This window comes from Manduca sexta, chromosome 24, assembly GCF_014839805.1.
Source record: "Manduca sexta isolate Smith_Timp_Sample1 chromosome 24, JHU_Msex_v1.0, whole genome shotgun sequence".
In the NCBI taxonomy this organism is placed as follows: domain Eukaryota; kingdom Metazoa; phylum Arthropoda; class Insecta; order Lepidoptera; family Sphingidae; genus Manduca; species Manduca sexta.
The window spans coordinates 9,928,091-9,951,660 of NC_051138.1; the positions used below are offsets into that span (position 1 = coordinate 9,928,091).

At 36.0% G+C, this 23,570-nt stretch overlaps 2 protein-coding genes across 5 annotated transcripts; one reads left to right on the plus strand and one right to left on the minus strand.

The window, feature by feature from the left end:
• The first annotated feature begins 429 nt into the window (after positions 1 to 429).
• LOC115445391 (splicing factor U2af 38 kDa subunit) lies at positions 430 to 7,489 on the plus strand. 3 transcript variants are annotated; one of them, XM_030171633.2, is made up of 6 exons: positions 430 to 512; positions 616 to 765; positions 1,280 to 1,434; positions 1,691 to 1,848; positions 2,079 to 2,278; positions 2,570 to 7,489. In XM_030171633.2, the coding sequence occupies exons 2-6, from the start codon at positions 722 to 724 to the stop codon at positions 2,694 to 2,696; spliced, it is 684 nt and encodes a 227-aa protein (XP_030027493.1). In that variant the 5' UTR covers positions 430 to 512; positions 616 to 721; the 3' UTR covers positions 2,697 to 7,489. The 3 variants fall into 3 exon arrangements, with proteins under 3 accessions (XP_030027493.1, XP_030027492.1, XP_030027495.1); XM_030171635.2 differs by having other exon boundaries at positions 500 to 534; XM_030171632.2 differs by having other exon boundaries at positions 478 to 765.
• Positions 7,490 to 8,519: 1,030 nt separating this feature from the next.
• On the minus strand, positions 8,520 to 13,014 carry LOC115445390 (esterase FE4). 2 transcript variants are annotated; one of them, XM_030171629.2, is made up of 4 exons: positions 12,809 to 13,014; positions 11,322 to 11,460; positions 9,819 to 11,113; positions 8,520 to 8,737 (listed from the first exon to the last, which is right to left on the minus strand). In XM_030171629.2, exons 2-4 carry the CDS (start codon positions 11,445 to 11,447, stop codon positions 8,575 to 8,577), a joined length of 1,584 nt encoding a protein of 527 aa, XP_030027489.1. In that variant the 5' UTR covers positions 11,448 to 11,460; positions 12,809 to 13,014; the 3' UTR covers positions 8,520 to 8,574. The 2 variants fall into 2 exon arrangements, with proteins under 2 accessions (XP_030027489.1, XP_037298039.1); XM_037442142.1 differs by having other exon boundaries at positions 8,686 to 8,737; positions 9,811 to 11,113.
• Positions 13,015 to 23,570: the final 10,556 nt, after the last annotated feature.

The window sequence follows — 23,570 nt, forward strand, 5'->3', positions numbered from 1 at the left end:
TAGAGTTGGGTCAAAGAGAATATAATCACTACGAGTTGGGTAGGACATGACATAAAAAAGAGTTTGTAAGAGTAGCCTCTTTTTAGCATTGAGCCGGTACAACGTCCTACATGAAATGAGGCGAGGCGTAGTGAGGCTCGGCGTTTCAATGCGTATCTTACAGTATTTTCTAATGTTAACCCTCAAAATATTTCCCTCTCGCTCTCGACTCGAAACGCAGTAATGTAATGTCCATTGTAAAATAACGTTCTATTGTAATTTGTAGCATGCGGTTCTCTACCTCACTGTCCTCGTCCTACAGCTTACCAGAGACGGAGAATAAGTAACGCGACTGTCGCGACATAATATTTGAAGTAGTACAACATATAATTTTGAGCCACTCTTACATTTTGACGTTATGTCCCGGACAAATGTACCGCCTCTTGTATGTCCTACTCAACATTAGCTGGCAATCTATATCCTGTAATCTGGCAACACTGTTGTTCTATGTTGGCTTGGCTTTTTCGTGAAATGTTGGTTGTAATTAGATTGCTGGTTATTTCATAAATTTGATAGCTTTTACATATTTTACAATCGTATAAGTCGTATTTTAGCATAACGGTTTTTATATTACAGCAAAGGCCGAGGATTCACTGCAAGGCGATCTATAATATTTTTTATTCTATCATATCACGAAAGATATCAACAACATAGCCAACTGAGTATTTGGCTTTAACTCAGGATGGCAGAATATTTAGCTGCTATATTTGGTACAGAAAAAGATAAGTAAGTATTTTTTCATATTCTTTAGTTATTAATAAAATGAACTTTACAGTTATAGCTATTTTGTGTTAAATACAAAACTTTTAGGTTAGAGTTGATGTGTACATATTCTTCTAGTTTTCTTGTACCTCACACTGTGCAATGAATTATATTACAAGAAAGTACCAATCTAAAAACAATTCGGTTAAACTGAAACGTACGTAGGGAATTCGGGATATTATAATTAAGCTTGCGAGAACAAGCACTTCGTTAGAAGGTACAAACGTAATGTGATGTTGTCAACAAAACCCGGCAAAAATACATTCATTTATTCCTTATTTTTTTTTATTTGTATACTCTTAAAACATATGTTGAGTTCTAACCTCGAATGGATGGGCAGAGCTGTAATGAGTGCACCCACACATAAATCTGCACCTTAATGTGAGAGGGGGCTGTGTGATGCCGTTTTTTGGACATTCCCGCGGTAGTAGCAGTGCCTCATTTATGTAAATCTATGTAATTATGTTTTGTGTTTCAGGGTAAATTGTTCATTTTATTTCAAAATCGGTGCGTGCCGGCATGGGGATCGCTGCTCCCGTATCCACAACAAGCCCACTTTCTCTCAGACAGTGCTGCTACAGAACTTGTATGTGAATCCACAGAACTCTGCAAAATCAGCTGACGGTAGCCATTGTAAGTAGTAATAATATTTATACAAGACATATTTTTGTATATTTAACTAATATAGCTTTAACTATTCCATCTTAAGCTTTTAGAACAATTCATTTGTTCCCTTTATACTGATTGCTAATTAACATGTCTCACAAAGTCTAAACGTGATTGTTGAATAAAGCTTATGTCTTTTAAACAATTTTCTCCTTAATCATAGGAACCAAAAATAAAGATATTATTATGTGCATTTATGTTAATAGAAATGTTATTCTTCCAGTGGTTGTTGCTAATGTCTCTGATGAAGAAATGCAAGAACATTATGATAATTTCTTTGAAGATGTATTTGTGGAATGTGAAGACAAATATGGTGAGATTGAGGAGATGAATGTGTGTGACAACCTTGGAGATCATCTAGTTGGAAATGTTTATATCAAAGTAAGTAAATAGTATTCATTAGAGATACGAATGATACAATGTTGAATCAACCTGACATATTGTTTCTGTTCGGAGATATAGGGTTAGAAAACGCTAAAACAAATTCTAAGTCATAAATAAAATTATGAAAAAATATATTGGATGCAGTAATTTTCAATGTCTAAAATACTCAGTATAACATGTATTTTTGGAACAGTATACCCTAATAGTGTGAAACTCGAATGTTTCAGTTTCGCCGTGAGGAGGATGCGGAGAAAGCTGTGAATGACCTGAACAACCGTTGGTTTGGTGGTCGTCCAGTTTACGCTGAGCTGTCGCCTGTGACGGATTTTCGTGAGGCTTGTTGTAGACAGTATGAGATGGGCGAGTGCACACGCAGTGGTTTCTGTAACTTCATGCATCTGAAGCCTATTTCTAGAGAGCTGAGGAGGTTAGTCAATAAATATTGTACAATCCTAGATCTCTTTAATATATCTGCTCTGGTACATTAAAGTGCCTCACAATGGCAATAGAGGTATGAAGATCTCGGTTAATGCCTATGATTGCTGTGGTCACTGATGTGGCACCTCAGACTGTTCAGAATTGTTGGCCCCCGCTCGTTGCGGTCGCCTAAAGTGGTCAAGCAATTACTTAAATTTACAAAATATATTACATGACGCTTTATGGGCGGTGTGGCTATTGCAGTGTATAAGTTGGTGTCAGGATTGAGTTGTGTGTGCAGGTACCTGTACTCGCGGCGCAAGGGCGGGCGGCGGTCGCGGTCGCGGTCGCGCGAGCGCCGGCGCCGCTCCCGGTCGCGCGAGCGGCGCCGCGAGCCGCCGCGCAACTCGCGCTCCGGCCGCTACTGATGCCGCCGCACGCCGCGCACCCAACACTCCCGCGCCACTACATCAGCTGTGTAATGACTACATTACTATACAAATACTATGGACGATGCGGTGTATCGGTGTCAGTTCATTGGAGTGATCAAGGTTTTTTCAGTGGTGGCAAATATCCTATTGCGTGGATGCGTTGTGATTATATTACATATTATGCTTAACGACAAACTAAACCGGGCGTCGTGAGTTTCTGATGGGTGATCAAAACACGATTCGTTTGTTGAAATAATCTTACAAACAATGATATTTAAATACTAAGGATATGTCACAATTGTAAATTCCACACTCGAAATATTTGTAATAATCCACTTTAGGGTATGTGTAACATTATATCTGTTTCATAAAAAGGTAGTTAATATACTTTTTCTTTTTTATTTTTTTATTATACGAATTTCGACACTTCAAAAAATAAATGGAGTCATTTAAAATTAGTTTTAATTACTTGCTGATTTTATTATTAAATTCATATGTAGAAAATATTTAATGAATGAGTAGCTTTATACAAGTTGGGTACACATAAGTTAGGGACATGAAATAATAGTTATGTGATAAACCTTAGTATACAGGGTGGATTTTGAGATGGGGCAGTAAAAGCAGTTATGTTTACTGCTGACGCTGTCAGGTTTTATTAGGAGACTGCGTAATAATCGAAAACATTAGAATCTGCATTCGCAGATTTTGAAAAAAATGTACGTTTGGCAAGTAATAGGTAATTTAAGTGTTTTCTTTTTATGACAATTTGTTGTTTATAAGGATTAGTAGACTATGGAACCATTCGAGTTTTGAGTACTTTTAAAGTCTGAAATTGCTAAAAACTTATATTTGTGTAAGAAATGCGACTCGAATTCGCTTTTAAACTTAACTACACTTTGCATTAAGGTCGAGTAATCCCCAAACACGAATAGAAACGTATTGATGAACTGAACATTACGTAAATAACAATTTTTGTGTTTGTTATAAATTTAACTTTTTCTGTGTATAGCTTACGTTCCGTGTATAGTTTTTGCATAAATTGACCATTTTTTTGCAGACTGATTAATTTTTAAAATCTGTGAAGGGCACTCCTTAATGTCTTCAAAAATGATGGATAGTTTCATAAAAAGTTTTAGGTAGCTGTCTTATCTATATAATCCACCTGTATTGTAGAAATTCAATTGTAATATTATGTATGTATTTATAGTAAAATAGACAAGTAATTAAGATAATATTAGATTTAAAGGTAACCACGAAATAAGATGTTTTTTTAACAATTACTTTATTATTTTTTGGTAATCATGAAGTGGACATCAAATTTGTTAAATAAAATTTGATGTACAATAGATTCATAGAATTATAAAAAGTGAATTGTATATTTATAAAAAATAAGATATAGAATGACTACATACCTTTAACAAGTAAATCATTTAAAGCTGGTTTATTATACCGTGATTTTATTGTTCGAACATATTATTTACACGTTGCGCAACAGATAAGAAATAGCAGCTGATAATGATCATATATTAGTGATTTTAAAAGGTTATATCGCTAAAATAATATTAATTCGCCAGTGCAAGGTCAGGTTCACACATCATTTGACCTTTGAAGGCGTATCCAAATAATTTAAAACATCGTCAGATTTGGGCGCACCTTCAGTCTGCTATTATGCCATTTATCACATACTTCGGCTATAGCAATTGTTAATTGTTAGCGCAACTATTTGAAATGTTCATATACTCGACGATTGTTGATGTCTTTTGTGGCTTGTGGACCACGCGCCCCTAGTATTTAAATATCATTGTTTACATTCATGAATCGCGCCAAATAATCCGTCAAGCCGCTATGACTAGTGTTGCCAGGTGTCCCGTATTAAGTCCCGAATTTCGAAGTTCTGGGAACGTGTCCCGATTTACAACTGATCGGGACACTAAATGTCCCGATAAAACAATAAGTTTATTAAAAATCATTTTTATAAAATAAAATACGTATCACAATACATACTAGCGCTGTAGGTACAGTTTTTTTTTTGTTCTGTGTTATGTCGCTTAGCGACGCGACTTTACCGCGATCTGAGCAGAAATTCACATTATAACCAACTTTAGCATAAGTTGTAGTCAAAAAATGTATGTTCTGATCTGTTAATCCCGATTTGATTTACCTTTTGGCCCGATTTTAAACAAATAGGACCTGGCAACACTAGCGATGACCCACAACGCATGAACAGTCTACATCATTATTACTCATAGGATATGTAAATATATAGCTTAGTAGATTCAGAGATGTTAAGTTATAACGCCTGCGAACAATTCCTCGAATGTATTGAGTATTAATATGAAAATTGAGTTGTAATTTTTAATATGAGCTTTTGTTATTACACTATAACCAAGAAATGTTATATCTACACTGCAATCTAAATACAATCTAGTAAATTCTAGTGTACCAACTCAATATTGTCAAACTCTCACACTTCTGTGTCTCCAGCGGTCTGGTAGAATTTTTTATTTTGTTTACGAAGGTTATAAGTATTTGTTATGTATTAATTTTGATGTTCTTTAAAACATAGTTTATTACAACTAACTTCGCGCCTCGTCAATCTTCCGATTCTAAATGTAATATTCACACAGTATATCTAATATTGAGCAATAATAATAATGTAAGTACACATATATAATATACAATAACATGTAATCACAGTGCTAGTTTTTGTTCCGTTATTCGAAAATTGCCGATGCGCTTATGTTTGCCGTTCTTACGTTATGGACGCGCTGAGATGACTTGTATTACAACATTACAAATAAGATAATACATACTAGGACCCGAGACTAATTACAAGTGCGAGATCCAATTCAAAGATATATTTCGCGGAGAGTCTACAACACCAAAACATGGGCTACCATCGCCCCAGTCTCTCGGGATATGAGTATCGTAATCTAAGAACGGTTACAATTGTGTCAGACGAGCGACTCGTGATGGGAATCAATAAAAAAATACACAACTTAAAAAAATACAAGCTATTAATTGTAAATGTTAGGTACAATCACGAATGTTGTCAAACTACCCGCAAATTAGTTTATCGCAAGTCGTAAACCCTTTACACGGCGGACGTCATTTTCTGTTATCTGTTTGGTGGTGAAAAGAACTGATAATTTTAAACTCGTGTCTATGGATAATATAAGTACGTAATGCTACGGCGAAACATAGTTTGGGATGTATTTTTATATCTCTTGACAAATCGACCTGTCATGTAATCAGTATAAGAAGTAAATTAAGCAAATTATTTTTACATAGTTTTGTGGCCACATTACACTCTGATGTAGATTATTGGGACTAATTGTTTATATTATCTACTGCAATAATGACGGATCCAATATTTTGTAAAGTATGTTATTCTTTTAGTTCACAATAAGCTTATTAATATTAAAAGCGTCCAGTATCGTTTTTTTTTTACAAGTTTCAGATTTAAACTAATGGATTTTATTGGATATCGTTTTATTGCAGTATTTACCTCGTAAAGAGTAATGATTGATAAGAATATGTGTACGTTTTAATGATTATTATAAGGAAATGAGAAATTGTTTTTTTATTATTTTTATAACATCCAAAATTATCAAATAATTAATGGTACAAGTATGTACTCTACCCATGTAAGAGTAACGTGGCTTCTCGTGATCTCTTCATATTATAATCCACTTATCTTATACAAAGTCAGCTTATAAAATACTCGGTAAAAATCAACATAATTATATTATAACAAATATAAGTCAACCTTTTGAAATCGTCAAAGAATATAAATGAAATGGTTCGATGCGTCAATCGTAAATTGGAGAATCTACGCACAAAATGCTCTGTCATTTGCGTCGGGAATGACCCAAAGGGAAATACTTTAAGTTGTGAACTTGTATCGACTACGTATTTATTAATATTGGAGTTTGGGGTATTAGTATAAATATATTGTGTAGGTGCTTAGAAACTGGCTCTCTGTTAGAAAAAGATCGAATCTTTCCTAGCCTTGGCATATTGTATCATTTGTTATAAAAACTGGAATGCTTAAATTTATTCCACTTAAGTTCACGCGACGAATTTTTAAAAGTCATGTGTCAGTCGATTTATTTGAACATTATTGATGTCTCAAAATTTAATCTGTATAATGGGTACGTATTTAAAATAAAGTTATGTAATAGGATAGGCAGAAAAGAACGTAATTGCCGCGCGTAACCGATACTGGGCTTAAGAATAGTATAAAACTACTGCAAGAATCCCAATAATATTGATAAATTCGGAGATTGAAGTCAATTTTTAATTAAAATACAAATTAAAAATGAAAGTTATAGCTTTTTTTTTCAATCTTTGGCATCAGTTGGGATCCGCTGGAAAAGGACAAAGCAGAATTTGAACGCGGCTGTCAAGATGTTTTTATATTATTCATATATATTTTGTTTGATATTTCATATACACCCCCATTATTCATAGACGTTTTTTATCGAAGGACAGAGCATTGCTGTGATAACAAGTCTGTTTCTCAACTTTGTTTATCTGATAGCTTGCTGTTTATTCAGCTTTGTTTATCTGACAGCCAATTAGCTTCAAGTTGTATCTCAGTATTAACCAAGCACAAGGGCCCTATATCTACGCACTGCAAAGGCTACCATGCCGTCAGCACCGAGAAACAGACTTGTTATCATAGCAATGCTCTGTCCTTCGATAAAAAACGTCTATGAATAAGGAGGACTAGTTTACGTAATATTATGCAGAGTTTACTTCTATATTAAATTGATGAACGCTAAAAATTTATTTATGATTACGAATGTATTCTCAGTTAATCGTTATACCTATAACAAATGTGTCGTGAAAAATAATAAAAAAAAATATCGTCATGAAGTAAATGTCACATAAGAGGAAAAGTATTTTTATTTTGTTTTCTAAATGCTACAGACTTGTTCCATAATATCATTTACTGAATACGTATGTTTCGGAACAGTAAATTAAATTCCACCGATATAATAAAGCGTTGATATGCGACAGTCAAAAAACTAAGGTTTTATAATTAAAAATATATATTCATCCACATTTATCAGTATAATATGATTGTGTGAGGCGATCATATTTTCATTTAATAGTCTGTGACTAGTCTTGCAAAATATTTTCGTCAGATAACGTTTAAGGTGATAGCTTAAGGTCCATTTTCATACATTTTGTTTCACCTTTAATCTGGGTAACTAAACAAGTATTGACAAGTAAAGAATTTAAATTCACGCCTAGTTAGTGATTAGTTCTCGCATGGATATTTCGGCCTTTAAAATTTCGTCGTATTAAATTTTAAAGGCCGAAATATCCATGCATATTAATTATTTTTACGTTTTTCTTTCAACTGCGAGAACTAATCACTAACTAGGCGTGAATTTAAATTCTTTACTTGTCAATACTTGTTTAGTTACCCAGATTAAAGGTGAAACAAAATGTATGAAAATGGACCTTAAGCTATCACCTTAACGCTTTACGCCTCCTGTCACCGTTTACGTCTCGTTCACACATATGAGAATCTTTATTTTCCTGATCGTGATTTATTTTTTTATTTTTGCACAGACACATAAACCATAACCGTATCCACACGCTCATGAATCATAAAAAATAAATATTTTACGATTCATAAATATCTATCTATTTATCTACCTAAATCACCGATTTGGACATCGATCCGACTTAAAACGTGTTTGTGTGAACGGTCCTTAGATTATGAAAAACGATTAACATGTCTGAGAATCTCTCATAGGTAGTTATAGCCGAGTCAAATTTAAGGAAAATTAAACACTACTGGGGTAAAATTTGCTCGATAAATCCTTTGTTCAACTATGTATATGATTGAAAATTGTTATTATACAGTGAGATTTTCTTCCTCATAAATATTTTCCCAAAACCGTAAATTTTCTAAATCCGGGTTCTCCACGCACTTGAATTCATGTCCTATTATAAAACATTTTCGCTCCTTTTCTGTGAACGGCTTCCATTGTTCAGAATCATCCGACAATGTCGGTGCGCTGTAATAAAAAAAATGTATTTATTAATATCGACAATGAAACAAATATAATATAGGGACAAAGTTATAGCGTTATTTTAATAATTCACATCTGCTTTTGCTGCTAAAGGCTGTGAATGTTAAAAATATTACTTTGCTAATGTTCGATTGCGTCAATCTTTTTAGTTAGAGATCACCCAATGACATCGCGCTAAAAAAAATTCTACCCAGTTTTCAAATAATTCCTTTTTTCGGTACCACATATAATTAATAGTAGCCCTGTATATATAGTGTCATTTCTGAACACGGACTTATGTACTCTTCAACTGAGATGGTTTTTTTTTTGATAAGGCGTTTCTGCAGTCATCGAGGGAATCTGCGAATGGGATACTGGAATCCCCCGGCTTAACGACTGTAGAAGCCCGGTGGAGAGTGGGGAAGGTAATGGGGAATAGAAGAATGGAGGAAGTATGGGCGGAGGGGCAATGTTTGCGGGCTCCTTTTAGACGTCAATGTGATTTTGCATACAAGAGGTATACGCATCGTACTGTGCCTAGGACCGTTCCAAATGTTATCCCGTGCATCGGCTTACATTATGTGTGTAGATCGAGCGAACAAAAATTGTCGGTGGCAAGGGGGTGTATGGGTAGTTACTAACAGGGGTTAGGTCGTAGTCCACCACGCCGGCTGAGCGTGGGTTTGCATACTTCACATACTCGTATCTTCGATTTTTTTCGGAGAATCCTTCATCGTAAGTTTTTTGAAGATTCTTAACGTGTTTTCCTTCACCGTAATGTGCACGATAATTGATAAACAATATAAACATAACATCGATAAGTAAGAGGCGGGTGTCTTGGGTTTCGGACCTGCGGAGATCCATATCGGCAGACCGTTGATTTCCCCACTAGTTTATCACGCACTACCATATTATTCTAAATCCTAATTAGACAACTGTTAGTTGAACCTAACTACTTTTTCATATTATAAATGTTACGGCTATCGTGAAATTGTAGCAAATATCGACAAAAGATATAATTTGATAACTGGATACATATCTTGTACAAAACAAATACAATTTTGATTAGTCATGCTTACTAGCTTACCCTGTTGTAGCAAAGTTCGTCCATAATTGTACACATTTTTCTATAATCCGTTTCGATTCTTTTGAGACTGGAATATCAAGACATGTCACATTAAAAAAGTACATCAAGTCGTCTGAGTGGCACACTCCCTTGATGGAATCCAGGTTGTAATGTGATTTAGTATAATTTCTTTCTGTCTCTGCCTCAAATTTATACAAATAAGCGGGGCATGAGTTATGGCGAACGTGATATCGCGCATATCTCATGATATTGTATGCGAAAAGTCGATCCGTTTCTAAATTACTGACGGCTTGACTCATCTCTTTACTTATTTCCTTACCCTGAAAATAGTGTTCGCGGATTTTTACATCCACATTTAGTGTCTGTTCAGGTGTCCATTTTAATTTTAGTTCTCTGGGTACAATACTACCAGTTTTAGTATAGTAAAGGGCTGTTTTTGATAAATTTCTTGCAATTTCGATTCCTTCGCCTGAAGTATATCCTAAAATGATTGGCACATCAGCCATATGCCCTTTTCTTACAAAATATGGTGGTGGATATCGTAAGAATTTTTTCACATTTAAAGATGTCTTCTCAACTACTGGTCCGAATATAATATTATCAGTTAAATCGAAGTTATTGGCATCAAGTGGAGGCAGTGTAATGTTTACCAAAGATGACGATGGCACATTTCTTAAAAAATTCAAGAGTTCATTATCGTCTTCTGTGTCTATACCGAGCAGTTTCCCAAGTTGAAATGCCCGTTCCCGCGCATATATATTGTAAAACCATTCATTAAGGCAAACGCCACTTTGGCATATGGCCTTGTCGAACAACCCATTGCTCATATCTGACACTAAATGGCCCGATACAGACCCAGAACCCGCGCTACAACCAAAGATTGTAATATTGTTGGAATCGCCACCAAACGCCTTTATATTCTTCTTCACCCATTTTAGAGCCGCAACCTGGTCTTTTAATCCCGCATTACCTGGCACTTCATCATTGTCTAAACATAGGAATCCTAAAACTTCGAGTCTGTAGTTGAATGTTACTAAAATAAGGTCGTGTGCCATGAAATATTCGGGTCCATAAAAATCAGAATTTCCAGAACCAGTGTAAAATCCTCCTCCATGGATCCAAACTAATACTGGCAGTAGTTTTTGGGGATTAACATATTTCGTGTACACATTAAGATAGAGGCAATCTTCACTTCCAGTTTCGATTCGGTTCATACGTTCATTATATTGGGGACAGACGGGTCCGTGTGCCGACGCGTCGCGCACACCTGCCCACGACTCGGGAGGCTCTGGCGCCTGAAACGAAACATTAAATTAACTTAATTGAGTAACACATTTCTTACGTAATCTATGCGAAAGTTGTGTTCGTTTCTGTCTCAAGTGGAACCAAGTTTACATAGTAGCTACTGAGAAATGCACATTGAATAATAATGTTAGGTGTTCGTGTGGAATAAAAAATGTTTAAGTAACCCACACTATCGGTATGTCTTCATTTTGTACTCACCTTGAATCTTAATTTCCCGAGCGGCGGCTTCGCATAAGGTATACCTTTGAACGCCACGTATTTTGGTGAGCCGTGACCGCACACGATACCTTGTAACGCTCCCTGCTCCACACTTACAATGGCCATGCTATTGTATATTCTACGAACGGAGTGAGGGAATAATATTATAATAGTATCGGAACTTGTGCTACTATACTTATTACTTCTATAATAATACTTTATATGCCAATAATTTGGTCAACTGCCAAATATTGCTTGGAGCGTGGCATCAACTTTTGTAATAAGTACATGGCAACATCAAGATTACGTCCGACTGATTGTGTGATGTAAGTTAGTAGTTGCTATGAATATGTATCTTTATTTTAGGTAGCGTCCATAGAGTATTTAAGTCTTCGCGGCCTAACGGATGTTGAGCCGGTTTTATACTAGCTAAGAGACTGCAGGTTCGATTCTCGGATCAAAAAAAAAGTTTTATCCGTGAATGACTGCTTTCGTAGTTCCTATTACCTCTATTAAAAAACTTTTATTTTACGCAGGGATCAAAACTATGTATATGATTTATAGATGCATCCTTACTAAGCATACTAATTGGATCTGTAAATTTTGTCAAGTTGAGTATAACCTTATCAAGAAAATATAAATGTCGCCTAATGGAAGAAATTTTTGCTACTGACAACGATACCTTTAATACGAATACCAACAGTAACGCCCCCATATTAGGCCTATAGTTTCCCAGTCAATCTGTATTTGTTATACAAAAATTATTTCCTTAAATTAGACCTTCCCTTTAGTTTGTAGCATAACATTATTCATTTAATTTTACTTATTTCACTAAATATTAAAGATTTTTTTAACATGACTCTACCTTTGTTAGTCTGGTATGAGCCATGTTATATAAACACACCGGACATTTGGAACTTTGAACTTTTGACCCTTAAAAATTAAGCGACCACGCTGAGGGCAACCCACTAACAGGTTACGAACTTCGGCTGAGGACGGTCACTGGAAGAGGATGTGATATCAACGATTATGTATGTGCATAGTCGTAACGAACAATCTAACCATTATTATCGTATTCGCCGGCAAAGCGGGCCGAAATTATTGGAAGGGAAGGAGGGGACGGGGAACGCGGCGTGGTCCTCGGCGGCGAAGACGGAACTGCGGTTTTTTGGAGTGTATGAGCTTTAAGACTCGTTTTGACGATGAATAGAGTGATATCGAGTCGAGCAAGCGGTATATGGACGAACGCGGGCGATGCCTATGTCATAATCGGCCAAACACACGTGATAAATATCGGGATCTTGTTGCGGGTGGACAATGGACATTTTACTATTTTTATTAAAATAAAGTACTTAAGTTTACGCCGTTAATAAATATAGAAGCTATTTTTAAATTAAAGTTCTTAGTGCATCGGCTGGTAGGCCTAAATAAGTAAAGAAAACTTATATATACTTACATATATAAATATTAAATACACAAATACTTACATGGGGTCTGTAGCACCTACTCAGATCCAAAATAAAAATATATATTACTTATAGTCAAATTCTAAAATATACTTATAATAAAATATATTAATACTTAAATGATAAATCAATAACAAAGGACGAGGTTAAACGCATTTAGTCAAACTATTGAACACAACAATGCGTGATCACAATAATGCCAGCTGCTAGACAGCGAATAAGAAAGGAAAGTAGGTATTTAATTTAACATGGCCTTTGATACGTTTTATCACAATATCTACACGGATAGTTTATCAACAACAAACATTTGATCGTATAATATCGTGCGTGATATGCTAAAACCGGCACACATCTGAATAATGTGTGCCGTATCTATAAAAACGCGTAGTCGATGCGGGCAAAGAGCACCATGAGTCAAACTAATACTCAGCATCAATGGTGCCTTAATTATCTCTATTACATAATATTTATGTTGCCTTGTTATTAAGTACTTAAAAAAATGAACTCAATTTTTAGGTAAGTAACATTATCAGTAATTTTGGCGGTTATAGTTCATTGAAACCGTAGATAGTATGTTTTGTAGAGAATCGTGAGGTAATTGCAACTATTATGTAGTTTTAACTTAGTACTTAATTGTTGGTATTTTTAACGCAATGCTACTTAGTATCCCTTTTATTTAGTTTGGCATAACATTTCTGTTAATCCAAGCTTTGCATACTTATATTTAATGTTTAATAAACGTCACGCATATATACCGTGAACGAAACCCTAAAGGTGAGGATACACCGGCTATATCAAGCGCCCAGGTATCTTTATCATAAGAATAATCCTAGATGCAGGCCATACGGTCTAGTTAGCACGAAAATATGTAATAACATGTGGTTGACACTCATTTCTAAATCTGTCAACCATGTTTAGGTCGCACCGCTATGTTACTTATTATTCAACGTCATACATTTATATAAATAAACTAGCTTCCGCCCGCAGCTTCGCCCGCGTGGATTTCGGGTTTCAAAAATGGAGAAGGTGCTCAATTTGTCGGGATGTTTTTTTAATTTATGGTGGTATGCAGGTGGTCCGATTGTCCGGTCAGGGTCTGATGATGGGATCCTGGTGAAATCGAAGGAACTTTTAACCATTAAGGTTGCACACGAAATGACGGAAGCTTAAAAAATGGAGTAACTTCTCCCGTTTTCCCAACATTTTCCATCACTGCTATGCTCCTATTAATTGTAGCGTGATGAAAAGTATACTATAACCAGCTCAGGAGTATGAAAAATAATTGTACCAAGTTAAGTTAAAATCCGTCGAGTAGTTTTTGTTTCTATAACGGTTATACAGACAGACAGACAAAAATTTTACTAATTGCATTTTTGGCATCAGTATCGATCCCTAATCACCCCCAGTTATTTTGGAAATATATTTCATGTACAGAATTGACCTCTCTACAGATTTATTATAAGTATAGATATGCAAAAGTAGCTCAAAAATTGTCCATAACGAAAACATGCATTTTAAAGTAAAACAAACGAAATAATATCGTGAAGCCAACCAAATAACTAATGATATATTAAATTTTGTGACTGTTCAATTTAGTCGGGTCCGCGATATCACTTTTGTTGAGTTTCAGAACGCGATATTACATTATTATATTCTGTGCTCCAACGCACACTGCTTTGATGTTAGGAACACACCTACATTGCTTAGACAACAGTGAACTTTATACAATAGCAATAAAGCTCAAATTGACTCTACGTATAAGTTAGAAAACGTTTGTAGTGGAAATAGAAAAATGCTGTTTTGAGGATTTTCCCGGCAATTATTCGAATTTTTCTCACCTTTTAAACCTTCCCTAGACCTCCACGAATAATTCAAGACCAAGATAAGATAAATCCGTCCAGCCGTTCTCGAGTTTTAGCGAGACTAACGAACAGCAATTGATTTTTATATATATAGATAAAAAAATAAAAATGCAGACAGGCGCATATTGTCAACCATAGTGAAGTAAATTTAAATGGAGTATATTATCAACCATATATTATGAGGTATGAAGAATACAGGAAATTTTATGCACATTGTTTCAAGATTTGAATTTCAAATCATCGTCATCACAATGTATTGTATAAAAAAGTGGTATATGATTTGCTGCATACGGTAAACTATCGTGTAGGTTTAATGAAGAACTGATCTTATAATACGCATCATTCGCTTCTGCACGTTGTCTTGTAGATTAAGGAAGAAGACAATTGGTTGTTACATTAATTGAATAAATTGATAAATCATGGGCTAAATAAAATATTTCATATTGGAAAATGGCTACTCAACGATTTTCTGGCATTATAAAAAAAATATTGGTGAATGTAGCTTTAGAGCCTTCTTTAAATGTTGATTTCGAGACGCTAGTTTGGACGACAAGTGTGCGCCGATCTCAAGGCTGAGCGTCAACCTTAATCCGTACAGTAATCCGATATTAGTATTGAAATCTTCATGTGTACAGTACTAATACCCGTACTCATTTATTACTGAAGAATATGAGATTTTATGATAGTTTACCAAAAATTTTGCTTCGACAAGGCCGAACAATTTTTTTGCGTTACGGAATGTTATGTATGTAAGAGTTATGATAATGAAAGCAAGCGTCAAGGACTAAGGAATAATGTTCATTTTTAGAATGTCCGTTTGTATGTATATTTGTACACGCGTCACGCAAAAAAGTACTACATGGAATTGAATGCAGTTTTCATGGATGCATTGCTAAAGGTTTAACTAAAAATAAAATAATTATTTTATCCCAGGAAATATAAAGCGAAACTTTCATCCTTTTTTTTTTTTTGTTTTCGCGGAGAAAGTGTCTTATGACTACCGCTCAGCCTTCGTGGGGGGCGACTGAGCGGTTGTGTTGGGGTCACCGTGCCTTACGACCCGGCGTTGCGCCGCCCGGATTTGATGTCGACCTTCAAGCGACCGCCGGGCCGAGTCCCTAACCTATATACAACGCACGGCATACCAACTAAAACTCCGCGGTGGCCCTCATCGGCGCGTTAGGGACGACTGCGAGCTTCCTCTGACGGAAATGTCTAAGTCTACTTCCACAGCCGCCCCTGCGCGGTGCCGCCTCGTGCGGCCCGTCTCCTGTGGGGGGGAAACTTTTATCCTGGAAAAACTTTTTCACGCGGATAAAGCTGCGACTAAAAGCTAGTTATTAATAATTTGGTAATTCGTACCAGAAAAACATTTCATATTATCTGAGGAAATTTTATACCACTTTTAAATGATAATTTTTTTGATAATATTCAGCGAAAATAAACTACGGCTTGCATAGTTTGAAATTCAACGTTTTATCGAAAATGTTTCAATGTTATAAATTATTTCAGCTAAGCTCAAGCAACTATATGTATTGAATAACAAAAAAACAAGTAAATTATTAAGGACCTTCCAAAGCAAAGGGCCTTGAGCAATTCGTTTCATGCTTGGCGCCCTGCGAGTTAGGGGCTGGAATATGCAAAGATTGACGAATAAATGCTTTATAAAATCTAATTTAGATCTTTTTGAAAGTTTTATATTTACTAAAATATTCCTTATTAAATGTTCTATTTTGTGATGTTAGTTGCAAATTAAAATAGTGTACAAAATAATATTTTTTACGAAATATTATCGACATTATTAAAAAAAAATTAAACAGTCAAGGTAAAGAAGATATATTATTGCACAAATATGATGTAATTTTTTTTTCCTTGTATTATAAACGAATAGATAGCTTCTAAAATTACGGTTAGCGCAGCTTTTTACAAGGGGGAGCGTTTTTAAGACGGGTGCAGCGACGTCTATAATATGCCTTCCTTATTTCAGAACTATCCTTATATTTTTGTAAAGAAAGTCCATTATTTAAAAATAATGTATTTAATAACTTTTTAAATAAGTACACACAATTGTTCGCCTTTATGCTTATACATATATATTATATTAGCTTATAAAACAGATTTAATTAGGTATCTGTTTGATGCGGTCAATAAAATATACATATATGCAGTTGCTAAATCCGCAGACTACTTAGTGCGATCATAGATCCGAGCTCATTATACCCCTGCAACACTAAACGACTTTGCCAACGAGGCATTTTAATGATTTGACTTTCCCACACAGGCTCCTCTATGTTCTGGATGTACTAAGTGAGGGAACATAATATAGTTATTTGAACAGCAAGGTAATGCATTTATTATGTATGGCGACGATACCACGTACCCTAATGTCAAGAGCCACCCTCCAATATAGCTGATTTCACCCTCGGGACGCTGGATGACTCGTCTTTTCGACTCAGAAACAAAATATAGAGAAGAGTCATTAGATTATGGGCCTTATAGATTGTAATCGATATAGTAATCGTAGGGCTAATCATATTATGTTTAATAATAATATGTCGAACGTAACTAGTACCTACATGATGCATAGATTTAAACCGTTAGGGGCAATTTTGCTATTCTTGCTTAGTCTTGATATATTTCGCCAATTCAATTATAAATCTAAATGTATTTCGATATTACGAAATTTCGGGAAGAACAACGGCATAGGCGCTATATACCACATACTAAAAATGTATCCTATGCTAAAGTCCGTCTGGGGTAAGTACTTATTGCTTTATCCATTTTTCCGCCAAGCAGCAGTGTGATCTCACTGTCGTCCGTGTATGTATTCCGGCATGAAGGAAAATACAAATAATGTAATTGCTGGGCTTTATGAGTTTAATAACGATAATTCTATGTTTTAAGATGACGAGCTCTATCCGGCGCCATGTAGAACTTTGTAATAAAATAAAATAGAATGATGTTGTTTATGGGAAGCAGGTAAATAGCAAACAAGCCCTAACTATCATCTCTCCTTAAAAGTAGATAAGTAAATGAATTTTTTAATAGTCGATTCCTGCAAATGATCTTAACCGCTACCGTCGAAACTATAGCGAAAATGGACCAATGAGAGTAAAGTTTGTTTGATGTGCTTACGGATGAGTTATTTTGATTGGTTTCTTCTTACCAATTTAGCGCGTAATTAGTACTTGAATAGTTTATTGGAATTTAATTGAAGACAAATCAAGTTAATGATTTGTCTTCAATTTGGAATTAACTTTGTCTTTATAATTCATATACCTATTTGAATCGGGATCTACAATTATTTTTTTCTTTTAGAGAGACGGAAAATACGAGAACGATTATTGTGACATCATTTAAGTATATTTTACATGACTTTGAATTTTCTTTAGCGCATCTAGTAGAACGTGCCTACATCTGTTGTTTTGCTTGCAGCCTCGCAAGACGTCCTACTTTAACCTCATTAATTTTTCATCTTTTCACGCGACTTGATGTAAAGATACAGTGTGTCCGCTGCTTGTGGAAGGATCAAACCTAAAAAAAAAGTAATAAACCCTACAACCTTTATTACTTTTTTTTCTTTAAAGATGGGTGGGCTGGTGATAGAAGAGGTGAGGTATATACTTTTTTGTGTATCGGACCTCGCAGTCTACACCGGGGGAAACCTGCAAATGGGATTCTGGAATCCCCAGGCTTAGCAATTGCAGGGGCCTGGAGGAAAGTTGAGAGGGGATATCTTTTTTTTTTTTGTTTTTGGTTTCGCGGAGAAAGTCCCTTATTACTACCGCCCAGCCTTCGTGGGGGGCTACTGAGCGGTTATGCTGGGGTAACCGTGCCTTACGGCCCGGCGTTGAGCCGCCCGGATTTGATGACGACCTTCGGGCGACCGCCGGGCCGAGTCCCTAACCCGAGTACAACTAATCTATGCACGGCCTACCAGCTAAAACTCCGCAGTGGCCCTCTTCGGCGCATTAGGGACGACTGCGGGCTTCCTCTGACGGAAGTGTCTAAGTATTCGTCCGCAGCCGCCCCTGCGCGGTGCCGCCTTGCGGCCCGTCTCCTATGGGGGGGGGCTCAGAAGCCCCCGCGCACCGAAGGACGCCCTGGGCGTCTACGGCAGCATGAGGCCAACTACAGACTGCCGTCCATCCCGGGGGTCAACCGAAAAATGTGCAAGGATGCACAAAAATGCACTAGGGCGGACAGCCCCCTGCTGCCCGCCGACGACCCCCTTCGTGGCCCCTATTAGTCGTCTCTTACGACAGGCAGGGGATACCGTGGTGGAATTCTTCAAACGTCCCCATTCCACAGGGCGGGAGAGGGGATATCTGGGGGAAGGAAAGAAACCCTCTTAGTAAGAGAGGAAGAGAGAAGACTAGGAAATGTTCGCAAGCCCTCAAAAGACTTAATGTTTACATTTAGGCCAATTCATTAGCAATCATGAGGTATACACACTTAACTGTGTACTTGGGGCTGCGGCAAATGTTTGCTCGTCCATGGGAGTGCATTCGGGATATACCTGGAGACGGAGCGCACTAGAATTTCTTTGACAGACGCCGGAGTGGGGATAGTGGGGGGTATTTTGGACCCTGCAATACTCTCACTGACCTTATCAAACGTAATATCAAAGCTGCTATTCTAAGTCAAATGTGAGTTGTTTGTCTCGAGTTTAAATAAAATCTAGTATCAGTACTTTTAAAGCGGCGATAGCCTAGTTGGTTGTGGAACGGACTGCCGAGACGAATGTCCGTAGGTTCGAAACCCAAGGGCACACACCTCTGACTTTTTTGAATGTTATGTGTTTATTTTTTGTGAATTATCGCTTGCTTTAACGGTGAAGGAAAACATTGTGAGGAATCTTTCATACTTAAGTTCTGTATAGGGATTTCAAGGGTGTGTGAAGTCTACCAATCCGCACTAGGCCAGCGTGGTGGTCTAAGGCCTAATCCGTCTCAGTAGTGAATGGTCGAATTTGTTTATTTGTTATTTATTTACACGTGTATGTATTATTTCTTCGAATATTTTTTAAATTATCTTCAGTGTCACTCGTATGAGGTAAGATCGTATGCCTAGTACTATTAAAAAAACAAAGTTCGCTTCTAAAAATATCTGAAGATACTTATAATTTTATATTACTTATAATTTAAGCTCTTTTTACGGATTTTTGAATCCTGTATCATTGACGGTTTTAGAACTATAACAGTGAAGGTCCTATCTTTCTCACACATTTCTAAAAGTACGGTACTTTTTTAAATCCTTATGAATCATTAACTGTTATATTTAAGGAATTGAAAAAATATATCCCATTTAGTATATTTAACAACATGTAGCCATGTTAATGATTCATTCTATAGAATTCTTGTAAAAAAATAATTCGAGAACACTGTTTAACCCGTCGAAAATGCGTCTGATTTAACCCCAACGCACCTTAATATTCTTTGTTCGTATAAATTACAAACTCTCGTAAGTACTTTTGATCAATATTGACGTTTCGTTATGATTAATTACGTCTCTTCGTCTAGATAATAATATTAAAGTTGAGGGCTTTAATAACATTTCTGTTTATATACATACATACCAACTTTGATGGGAGGATATTGCAACGGGAGATCTATCGGCTTCCCTCTGGCATTATTAGGGACTGCATATACTATTTGGAATTCCTTAGGGATCAGAGGGGCGTCGGTGAAATGAAAACTAGCCATGTGAAAACGCTTTCATTGCTTTTTACGCGTCGCCTGAGGCAATTTAGACGTTGCGGGGTTTTGTACACAGTTTTTCTCGAGGGATCGGCAGGCCGGAGTGATTCTATTGCTTACGCTCTGTGGGAATGGTGACATTATATTTTTAGATCATTGATTTTCGACCATTAAACACTTTTTTGGAGGGAGAGGAGGGTGCGGTATTGCGACATATCAAGATAATTAATGCGAACTATACAACATCGTGGAAGTAGAATACACAATTATCGGAATAATAAAATTAGTATGTAATAAGATTGTTTCCAAAAGTTTATGGATAGATGAAACATGGATATGTTGTTGAGTTACATGTCTATGTAATAATGGATGAGCTACGACACATAATGTTTATTCAATAACTTGATTAAGTATGTCTTCACTTACAAAACATGAGAATTAGATGGCTTAATCTTACTCGTTGCGACAGGGCCGCATTATCGATATCTATCATTTGTACTAAACACAAAAACCTAATATCATATCCTTAGAACCGGGATTCGCATTCGAGGTCTCAGCGGTGGACATAGTATTACCGCGCACAGAATATAATTACGCCAGCCAGTTAACCCTCGTTGAAGAACTAGAGATGAGGTATCTCGCTAAGGAAGCTTGATGCTTTGTATGGTAATTTGAATGGAAGTACAAGTTGGGTTTTATTAATAGTCACGATGATTTATTACACCCATCACCCGTTGTAGGTACCCTGATTCCTGAACGACGTGTGGACACAAGAAATACATAGTATACGCATTACAATACAAAATAATACAATAGTAGTATTGTAATAATTTCAGTAGGATTGGTGCGGCGCGCCACCGTACGTTCTCTATTCGATAGTATTGTTCGGAAAGTTTCACATGGCAGCAAACTTTTGCTGTCATCGAGTAAAAATACCTTAGACTGGCTGTAGTTCTTATACTGAGAGATATACATAATAGACAAATCGTCAAAAAGAAAATTTACTTACATAAATTTAGAAATAAGTATTAAGCTCTAATATTATATCTGGCTTTCCACTACGTCGATATTGCTCTGATTATAAATTTCGCACATTAGCAATTTATAATTACACGCCTTTGGATATGCACGCCTTGTGATAGCACAATGCTGTTTTAATAAAAATGAAATATAAAAAATAAAATATTGCTCCACTACGTAGTGAAACAATTGCAATCTTCGCTACAAAATAAACAATGGGTTGAAAGACCCCACAGCAATCATTAGGGTAAAAAAACTAAGAGGGGAATACGGGCTCGGGAGTCCGCGAAAAAGATGAGCAACCGAAATTTTATTTTTATCCCTACGATATTCAAACAAAGAAGTTATTTAGGCTTGCTCTATGTTATTCTAGTAGATAGTTAGCTGGGCTTACTGGTGTTTACGTATTCAAATATTCTAGAAGTATTATGTTTTAATTAGAATTTACTGACGTTCCTTTGTGAATAGATTTTTCTAATGAATAACTTGGTAAACAAGGTGGATTACTTGGTGATAAGTGATCTCCACTGCGAAAACTCATGATTGTGCTCACTGCTACCTACGTTTAAAGAAAAGAAAAGAAATTAAGGAAAGGTTGAAGACTTGCAAATTATCTTATCTAACCGTACCTAAACTGTCTGAATGACGAGATGATCAACTTGCTACCCTGATGGTAAGTGAAATGTAAGTAGCGATAGCCCCCAAAATACAATTTTATAACCACAACTCATTCATCAAAAATATATCGTCCTGCAAGAAGGCTGGTGAAATAAAAGTAATGGTTTCATGTTTTCGATTTGGTTCCCGATATGTAAAATTTACGAGTTGAGCATAGTTTGGGAGATTTTCATTTTGGGTAGAACGATACAGAAAAACAAATTCGTAAAATGGCTTCCCTAATATTTCAAAAGACATACAGGTTATATTAAAGACAAATGATAATAATGAATAAATATTTTCTCAATATAAGTTGTAAGTTGAAACCGTAAGGTACGCCCATTGGACAGTCGATTACATCAATTAATTTAAAATATGGTATAAATCTTCAAACTAATGTCTTTTCTACTTTTCCAAATAAAGGAAACAAAAAAATATTTTTTTTCTTGTGAGTTTTAACTTTCATTTATAAACTTTGAGTCAGGCAAAGTGATATTGTGTTATACCGGTCAGTATCACGGAGTGTCAAATTTATATCCAATAAGTATGGCAATAGGGTAGTCTTCCTATCATACCTTGAAACAATAAATTGCTTTTCCACGAGTAATATTATACTCAGCATAATATGTTCCAATCGCTATTCCGGAGTACAATTAGAAAATATTTTACGGTGCGTACTTTTAAATAGACATTCGCGCTAATCCATATATATGGATTGACGCGAATTTAGACCGAGAAGTGTCAATCAGACGTCCATATATATGGCCGTCGCACAAGTGGAAGCCAGCATTAATTGCCGACAAAAAATTAATTACTAAGTCGCCTCAGTACCACAGGTGCGTGTGTGACGTTAAATATTATCGCTCAGGTTGGACAAATAAGCAGTTTGGTTAGGCTTCCACATAGACTGCTCTGCATACTTACCTACTTCGAATAAGAAGTGCGTTTCGCTAACCGCACCTATCTTTACAATTTAAATGAAGCTCTGAAAGTATAAAAATATGTATGTAACGTTTTTCAATTGCAACTAAATAGTTGGTAAATACCAATCATTGACTCTTCACGGCATATACCTCAAATATTTTATTTTAGACCAGATTAATGGTAGTATGTAGTTACATGTATTTAAATTACATGTATCTAATTTTTTACGACTTACCTCTAAAGGGAAATCGTTAAGGAATGATAAAATATAAATTGTTAGGTATCTATAAATATTTCACTTTTTTACTTGTTTATTATTTAGATTATGGGTAATAATAATATAATAATAATATCAGCCCTGTATTATATACTTGCCCACTGCTGAGCACGGGCCTCCTCTACTACTGAGAGGGATTAGGCCTTTGTCCACCACGCTGGCCTAGTGCGGATTGGTAGACTTCACACACTATCGAAATTCCTATAGAGAACTTCTCAGATGTGCAGGTTTCCTCACGATGTTTTCCTTCACCTTTAAAACGATAAATTCACAAAGAATACACACATGATTTTTAGAAAAGTCAGAAATGTGTGCCCTTGGGATTTGAACCTGCGGACATTCGT

Coding starts and splice junctions, on each gene's coding strand:
- LOC115445391 (XM_030171633.2), top strand. CDS start 722: ATGGCAGAATATTTAGCTGCTATATTTGGTACAGAAAAAGATAA. Junction 766..1,279: donor TTTGGTACAGAAAAAGATAA/GTAAGTATTTTT, acceptor TTTGTGTTTCAG/GGTAAATTGTTCATTTTATT. Junction 1,435..1,690: donor ATCAGCTGACGGTAGCCATT/GTAAGTAGTAAT, acceptor TTATTCTTCCAG/TGGTTGTTGCTAATGTCTCT.
- LOC115445390 (XM_030171629.2), bottom strand. CDS start 11,447: ATGGCCATTGTAAGTGTGGAGCAGGGAGCGTTACAAGGTATCGTGTGC. Junction 11,114..11,321: donor TCGGGAAATTAAGATTCAAG/GTGAGTACAAAA, acceptor GTTTCGTTTCAG/GCGCCAGAGCCTCCCGAGTC. Junction 8,738..9,818: donor ACGAACTTTGCTACAACAGG/GTAAGCTAGTAA, acceptor TTTTTATTACAG/CGCACCGACATTGTCGGATG.